This window comes from Bison bison, unplaced genomic scaffold (assembly GCF_000754665.1).
Source record: "Bison bison bison isolate TAMUID 2011002044 unplaced genomic scaffold, Bison_UMD1.0 scf7180017864461, whole genome shotgun sequence".
In the NCBI taxonomy this organism is placed as follows: domain Eukaryota; kingdom Metazoa; phylum Chordata; class Mammalia; order Artiodactyla; family Bovidae; genus Bison; species Bison bison.
The window spans coordinates 6,400,139-6,408,925 of record NW_011495023.1 but is presented as its reverse complement, the minus strand read 5'-3'; the positions used below and the strand labels follow the sequence as shown (position 1 = coordinate 6,408,925).

At 38.0% G+C, this 8,787-nt stretch overlaps 1 protein-coding gene across 1 annotated transcript in view; it reads right to left on the bottom strand.

Moving 5' to 3' along the window:
- The window catches only part of ARMC3 (armadillo repeat containing 3), a 91,989-nt gene extending 85,917 nt beyond the window's left edge, over nucleotides 1–6,072 (bottom strand). Inside the window, exons 1-2 of the mRNA XM_010859912.1 lie at nucleotides 5,988–6,072; nucleotides 2,682–2,730 (exon numbers count right to left, since the gene is read on the bottom strand). Of these exons, the coding sequence (XP_010858214.1) occupies nucleotides 2,682–2,729 (48 nt within the window). The 5' untranslated portion in view covers nucleotide 2,730; nucleotides 5,988–6,072. The remainder of the gene's footprint in view (nucleotides 1–2,681; nucleotides 2,731–5,987) is intronic.
- Between the last annotated feature and the right edge of the window lie 2,715 nt (nucleotides 6,073–8,787).

The window sequence follows — 8,787 nt, the reverse complement described above, 5'->3', positions numbered from 1 at the left end:
CTGAAACTCCAATACTTTGGCTACCTGATGTGAAGAACTGACTCATTTGAAAAGCCCCTGATGCTGGGAAAGATTGAAGGCAGGAGGAGAAGGGGACAACAGAGGATGACATGGTTGGATGGCATCACCGACTCAATGGACATGAGTTTGAGTGAGCTCCAGGAGTTGGTGATGGACAGGGAGGCCTGGCGTGCTGCAGTCCATGGTATTGCAAAGAGTTGGACACAACTGAGCGACTGAACTGAACTGATAGTGTTTTGAAGCGTTAGAATTTATAATATAGAAAAGCAATTAGGTATGTAATACTGCTCTATCAGCTTTATTAACATAAAGTCAGAGTAGGGGAAGGATGGAAGGACCCTCAGGATAGTCAAGGACCACATGCCTTCAGCAGTCCTCAAGGCTGTGGTGACCCAAGGAAACAAGAACTAGATTTTTGTTAACTTGAGGATGGGAATTGTTTCTCAGTCCTTGACTGTGCTCCTCAAAGATTGGAGTAGAGAGGACAATACCAGCAAGACATAAAATTATGAAAGGTGTATTAGACAAACATGTCTATTTGTTTAATAGCCCCTTAATTCTCATTTTAATGAGAAAGTGTTTGTCCTCAAGTACTGTGTTCATGACTCCACTTTCTGGTAACAGGATGTCAATAATGCTATTTTGCAGCAAAAATAAGGGTAATGCAAACTAGATGCAATGATTAAAACAAGAGAATTTAGAACATTTGAGCATTATGTCCAAAGGAGAGCAGGCAGACCGATGAACTTCATCAGGAGACCACACTGACCATCTCTGCAAAACTTTTCTAGACCTGTGCCGATATGTTATCTGTACCCTTTGTTGCCAGCTACACTGAGGTATCACACATAAGAAGTTACATAGGAGTGTGTGTGTGTGTGTGTGAGAGAGAGAGAGATAGAGGGAGGGAGAGGGAGAGAGAGGGAGAAGGAGAGGGAGAGAGAGAGAGAGAATCTAAAGGATTCTCGGGATAACAGATCTTATTTACTGAGTGTTTACTATGTGCCAGGCACTGTGAATTTCATGTGTTCTATTTCATTGTAATCATTTACCAAAACGATTTGGACATGACAAATCTCATTTAAGAGATTGAAAAAAAAAAAGACTGAAATAACTTGGCCAGATTTAGCAACTTTACCAAAATAACAGTTTATGAGAGGCAGACCTGGGACAGAGCTCACATTTGTAACTGCAATGTTCCGGTGTTGTCGGGAAGACTCCTGCATTAACATCAGGTTCCTTCAGGCTGTAAATCTTGTGAGTCTGTTGACTATACATACTTTTTTCCCCATTCATATTTTATTTGAAGAAAACCACACCAAATGTCTGTTCCAAATAAGATTTTAAATTGAAAATTGTCCTAGGACATTTTAAACACAATCTTTTGGCAGTTCATAAACTTTAAAGAGAAATGACAGAACTCTGCTTTAATTATTTTATTATAGCCTTTTTCCCTTTTTTTTTTGGACTGTGCCTGGTCTTAATTGCGGTATGTGGTTAGATGCAGCATGCGACTCTCAGTTGCAGCATGTGGGATCTAGTTACCTAACCAGGCATGAAACCCAGGGTCCTGTGCATTGGGAGCATGAAGTCTTAGCCACTGAACCAAGGGAAGTCCCTATTATAACGTTTTAATTTAAATATTGTGATCACATTCCCATGCTATCAAACATTAAGTGACATCATTTTATCAAAATGGAATAATTTATTTAACTAAGTTTTTATTTTAAAACAATTTAGTCACTTCTAATTGTTTACTTCTGTGATCACTACTGCTATGGAAATAACTTTTTGTGTAATACATGCTTATTTACCATGACCACTTTAAACCATCTTACGTCTTCTAAGATCACCTCATCCCAATTGCCAACCTATTGGACATTAAGTTTATTGAACCTTGCTTTTAAAAGGGAGAGATAGGGACTCCCCTGGTGGTCCAGTGGTTAACACTTCACCTCCCAAAGCGGGGGTTTTGGGTTTGATCCCTCATCAGGGAGCCAAGATCCCACATGCCTTGTGGCCAAAAAACCAAAACATAAAATAGAAGCAATATAGTAACAAATTCAATAAAGACTTTGGGAGAATATTTTAAAAAATAAAAATAAAATAAATAAATAAATAAAAGGGAGAGACAAAGGTTTGTGTTTTGAGGAATGCATTATTTAAGCACTTGAAAGAGAAAAAGGTGGTGATGAACACAGACTTTTCTCTCCGTAGGACTGGAAAACACAGGACTTCTGATATCCAAATGCTCATCTAAAGACAACCTTACATACATACCTAGTAGCTATAGCATTACCTTCATTCATTTTTTTTAAATCCACTTAGATAATTAACATCAATGAGAGACTGGCAAATGTAAATTTAAAGTATTTGAAAAAACAAACCAAAACTATTTGTTCATTAACTAGGCTTATAAACATGCCATCCACATACTGGAAAAGCTAATAATTACTCTCTAATTGTGCTAATCATGTAATGACAATGTTGTAAATGTTTGTTTACATAATGTTAGATTTCTCTGACTAATCTTATCATTAGTCAGACTTTGGACTTCTGCCACTGTGCACTCATGTATATACTGGTACATGCCAAACTGTTTCAACAACTTATTTTTAAAACTGGCTAACATGCTGCTAGTATTCAAATCAGAAACTTACCACATCCTTGGGAGGGGGCTCTGCTTCCTTCTTTACCTTTTTACCCATTCTGGAAAAAATGCCACAAATAGTTAAAATGTCATCTGTACGTTGTATATGCACAAATCTCTGTTACCCACATACCTAGGAGGAAATGTACTTTTTCTTCTAAATTTTACCTAAAAAGAGACTATGCAATACACAACTGCACATATACAAATATGTTTTCTACATCCCAAGTTTCACAGTTTTAAAGGAACTTATTGATAAGATTGTTGGGCATTAGTCCTGGCTTCCGGTTTAGAAAGAATACATTAATGACTTAAATTTTACTTACATAACAGGTAATGATTTACCACACTTATAGCTCACTTGTGTAGGGTTTGGGAGATTAAATGCAAATTAATTTTGAGATCTGCAAGGATGTTCTGTCACAAAGGAAGGGATTTTTGTCTTCTTTCTTGCACTGATCTATCCCAAGCACCTAGAACAATGCCTGGTACATACTGACCAACTGACATAAAAATCCTTAACTCTGTTGTTTGTAACTAATTATTTCTGAATGGTATCTGAGATCTACTAAGTCCAAGTGAACATCTGTGTCATTTTCCTAGATAACAAAATGTTTTCTCTAATATGTTCTATATCTCAATTTAAAAAAGTAATTGAGAATCTGAAAAGATGAATTCTAGGGAAATTGGGGTTACTCCTTGCAAAGACCCTTTCCCACCTGCCCTTTTATGTCCAGTCTTGTGAAGGAAAAAATTAATGGAACAGTATACATACTTGATATACCACAGAGGAGTAACTCCATCTGGGTACAGAAAACTTTCCAAGATGCTGGTGGTGATTGTTAAAATAACCCATTTCTCCAATGAGAGTTTGTGGGGTTATGTTTGATATTAGGGCAATTTCAGAAAATATATTCTAGTCCAGGTGTCTCCAACCTCTAGAATCTAATGCCTGATGATCTGAGATGGAGCTGATATAAAAATAAAAGAAATAAAGTACACAATACATGTTAACACACTTGAATCATCCCAAAACTGTTCGCCCTATCCTGTCCTGGCTTCCATAAATCCCTTTCCTGGTGCCAAAAAGGTTGGGGACCACTGTAATCTAGTCTCAAGGAAATTACTATAGTCTCGAGAAATTCTGGGAAGTAGGATACCTTTGGAGAGAATGTCAATGTCAGGGTTAGTTCAGATGGCTCATCAAGGGACAAAAGCAACTCCAAATAGTAAAGACACTGAACATAATTGATCACATATGTTTAAAAGTCAAATGTTCATAGAAATTCATAGTGACTTCTGAAAGACATCTATTCCAGGTCCCTAACTTCCAGTCACAAAAATTTCAAGATCTTTGAGGCCCTGGGGAAGCCTATGCTGGGATGCACTACCTCACACTATATCTAATATGTTAAAACATTAAAATACAAATCATATCCCCCACTGACTATAATTTTCATCATTAAAAGTTTTGAAAATTTGCATATGAAATGACTCATCTGTTTGTACACCTGGAAATTATTGCAAAATGAGAAAATTATTTTATTTTCAAATCTAATTAATAAAATACAATATTAATTTTTGAATTTTCTTTTTATATCTTAGGACCAATAGTTTTTTCCAGATCTCTGACATCTTTCTCAGATACTTGAAAACCACACAGATCCTAGACTTGCGCTTATAATGTTTCAGGCAGACACGCAGACTATTCTGAATAGATGAAAATCTTTCCTATGATTTCTTTAGGAAAAAGAGTTTCCATACCTCTTTATAACCAATTCCAACATATAGCAGTCTTTGCTTTACAAAATAATTCCTTATGAATAACATTCAAGAAGCAATTAAATTACACCTGTAGAAAGTTACTTGATGTCATCTGATTTTTCACTTGGGAACTTATTTTTCCCATCTCAAGACAGTGAATTTGAGTAACTGCATACTGAAAAATACAGAGGCTGTAATAGCTTAAACATACAGGATTACAGAGATAGAACTTGTCCTCAGCAGCATGGTTAAGTAGGAAGCATTTTTTTCTTTTTTTTTTTTTTAACCGTTTTGGGTATAATAGTTAATAGGGGAGAAAATACACAGCTGACAGAGTCCAGGACAGTGAATCCAAGAGATGACTCTCGGTTGTTTTTTTTTAATTTGTAAATTAAACATTTCACTTAAAATCAACATAAATGACCTTGTTTTATTCTTTAAAGCTACTGAGATGTCAAATTAAGAAAATAAATCCCTTTGATTTTTGAAGCAACCTAAACCTGTTTTTCCTATTTTACCACTTCCCCATTTATTTTTATTGTGCCAAAACACATAAAACTTATCCTTTTAATTCCTTTTAAGCTCATAATTCCGTGTCTACCGTTTACTTATACAGGTATCACTTTTCAATACAGAGAATTTGGGAAAAAAAGGAAGGGCAAATGGAATTTAAAAAAAAATCACTCATAAATAAGCTCAGGAAGATGAGCACTCTTTTGACATAGCTCATTTTGGTGTGTGTTTTCTATAGTGATCTTACCTTCCTACTTGGATTTCTATCTGCAATTCTCAACTTACCTTCCTGGGGGCATTTTCTTACTAAATTCTCAAACTAACAGACAAGTTCTTGAAATCTCAGTCTCCATTTATTGCTTCAGTCATCATCACTGGATCAGCATGCCATTTAAAACAAAATTTTAAAGCCCATCATCCAGCCAGTCCCTTATTGTTGACCATTTGTTTTCAACTTTTTGAAATTATGTGCAGACTGCAAATGAACATTCTTAGAGGTAAAATTTTCATCCTCACAATTGTTTCTTTAGTTTAAATCCCTAGCATAAAATAACAGGGCTAAAAGGTATGAACTTCACGGCACTGGGCATGAAAACAAATCTGTTTTGAATGTTCATAGTTTTGATTATTGGACTCATTTTTTCACGAATTTACTGATCTTCTTCGTGAACTTTCAGCCTTATGCGATCTTAAACGTTTTCTAACGAGATTTGAGAAGGTGTAGAATAACTGAGGACCCACTTTTTGAGTTGCTCAGTCAAGTAACGGAATCTTAGACCCTCAGATACCCGCTCTGGACCTCAGTTTTGTCACCTGTTGAACAGGAAGCTGTTGGCACGCTTATGAAATGCACTGGGACCCCAGTCTAATACTGCGGGCATAAAGCAGGGACCCAGAGGTCCTCCCAAGGTCTTCCTTCAGTTGCTCTGGATGCTCCTACACGCGGGGCAGTTTCTCTTTCCTCAAGTCTTGCTGGGGCCTCTGCCCTGGGCCTCTCCAAACTCCCAGGATAGCGGTGCAGCCGCCCAATCGCCTTTACCTGCAGGGAGATCCAGCCGGTCAACGGCTCCTCTGATCTGGCGAACAGCACCAACCGCCGCCAGCGCGCTTCTGGCAAGTCGCTGTTGTGACTGGTTGCTAGGCGACAGGGAGCCGCGCCTGCGCAGTCAGCACCCGCGTGCGCCTGGGCAGTGGAAACGCCAGCCTGGCTGCCCCATATCCCAACAGCGGTTAGAGGGAGGTACCTGAGAAGCCATGTGCATCCTTGGTGACTGACTCCCAGACTTTGGGGGCAGGATAGGCACTGGGCATCCTCCCCTTCTAGTTGTTGAGAGCCAGCCCTAGTGACAATGAAATCAGGAAGCAGGGCCACCTCCACTTCTGACCAGAGAACTGGCTATGGATTCACACACTCTGAGGTGCAGGCGCATTCTCCCAGTGAAGCGCCTCGGCCAGAGTCTCTGCGAGGCGACTTCCAAATGCCATCTTCATAAAATGCCCTTTGATTGACCGTAGCAAAAAAATCTCTCCCATCATCATCGCAAATTTCCTTCATGCTCCTTGAAAGTCAAATCTCTTTCTCCATCCCACTTCCCTGGGAACAACTGATCTGTTTTATCTTCCTTTAATTTGCATTTTTATGAACATCTTATATATGGAACCACACAAAGCACTACCATTTCGGTCTGGCTTCTTTAATTTAGCAAATGCTTTTGAGATTTGTCCATGGTGTTGCATGTATCCGCAGTTTGTTTCTCTTGCTGAGTAGCATTGCACTGCCTGGATGGACCACATCCATTTGCTGGTACAGGACCACATCCATTTGCTGGTTGATGGACATTTGGGTTCTTTCCGGTTTTGGACTATTATAAATAAATATGCTCTAAACAGTTATACACAGGTTCCTGTGTGAACATATGTTTCTCCTTCCTTGGGAAAATACCCAAGAGTATAATTTCTGGGTCTTATGCCATGTGTATGTTTGATGTTACCAAAACTTGCCAAACTGTTTTCTAAAGGAACTATACTATATTTGTATTGCCATCAGCAATGAGTCAGAGATCCATTTGCTTTATGCCCCCAAACACTTGGCATTGTCAAGCCTTTTAGTTTTAGTCATCCCTTTGGTTATGTAGTGTTATCTCCTTCTGGTTTTAATTTGCATTTCCTTTATGACTAATCATGATAAGCTGATTCTCCACACTTGTTAACCATTTCAGTATCTTCTTTTGTGAAGTATCTGTTCAAATATTTTTCTACTTTTAACTGGGCTGTTTGTCTTATTATTGAGTGGTAAGAATTAACTGTTTATTCTGGATGTTGCTGTTGTTAAGTCATATCTGACTCTTTTGCAACCCCATGGGCTGTAGCTCGGCAGGCTCCTCTGTCCATGGGATTTCCCAGGCAAGAACACTAGGGTGGGTTGCCATATCCTTTTGCAGGGGATCTTCCTGACCCAGAGATTAAACCTGGGAAGCCCATATATTCTAGATACAAGTTATTTATCATATGTGTAGTTTGGAAATATTGTCTGCCCTGGTTCATTAAATAATGAACCACGAAAATGAAATTTAGAGACCATAATCTAAACATTAGGGTTGCTCACTGCTACTGAGTTGGTCATTCCTTCTAGGCCTTCTCAGAAGCCTGGTGAGGCTCTGAATTCACTACATTCATAAACTGGAATCCAGACAATGGTTGTAAGAGAAAATATCATTGTTTGTCTGTAAGCACTCTTTGGTTCTCTAGCCATGGCTTCTACTGGGATCTTAAAATGGTCATTTTCTGTCTCAGAATCACTAAATATATTTAGAAGTATTTCAACTACTCCACATCCCTTGCAGCCCTTTTGTCCACCACACTGTGCTATAGAAGTAGCCCCTTGGTCTGTCAAAACTGTCTCCAATAGGTACTTTTTTCTAGGAGACCACAAGTGACTCAATAAGACATCCTCTCAACGTAAGCAAATCTACCATTTTCAAATTCAGTCAAGTCAACCAACTAGTCCAAGATTTATATCTTTGAGCTTCTAAGATCAATAGTCACTTCTGGTTTCAATTACTGTGTCATTTGAAGTTCCATTGCAGACAACACATTCTATTCTAGTTAGCAGGGAATTAGAGATTTAAAGAATTGGTGCTAAGACTGGACAGTTTCTAGGCTTAACATTCAGAGATGACTTTCAAAGCAATACTGCGGAGCATAATTCACAGTAACTATGACATGAAAACAACTGAAGAGACGAACAGATAAGGAAAATGTGTATCTGTGTACAATGGAAGATTATTCAGCCATAAAAAAGAAAGGACTCCTGCCACTTATGCCAAAATGGATGGATGTTGAGGGCATTATGTTAAGTGAAATGTCAGACAGAGAAAGACAAATATGATATGATCTCACTTATAAGTGCAACCTGTAAGCATTAGAACTCATAGAAACAGAGTAGAATGATGATTTCCAGGGACTGAAGGACCCTGGAAAATGGGAAGCTATTGGTCAAAAGGTATAAATTTTCAGTTATCAGTAAGTTCTTGAGATGTGATCTACAGTATGATGATTATAGTTATCTACACTGTATTGTATCCTTGAAAGTTGCTGGAAGAGTAAAGCTTTAATATTCTCACCAAGAGTTTCTGAGCTAAAAGAAGAATTGAAATTTTGGGTGTAAGTGTGGGTATAAAATAATTCTTTCTTTGCAAATTTGAAGGTTGGTTTGTTAGTTTAAAAAATATATTAACCAAATTTTGAGCATCTCAATGAGCCTTGTCCAAGATTGGAAGGACCACAAGAAATATTATAATGTACACTGCCAACATTCATGAATTCAAAGGAAAAAATGA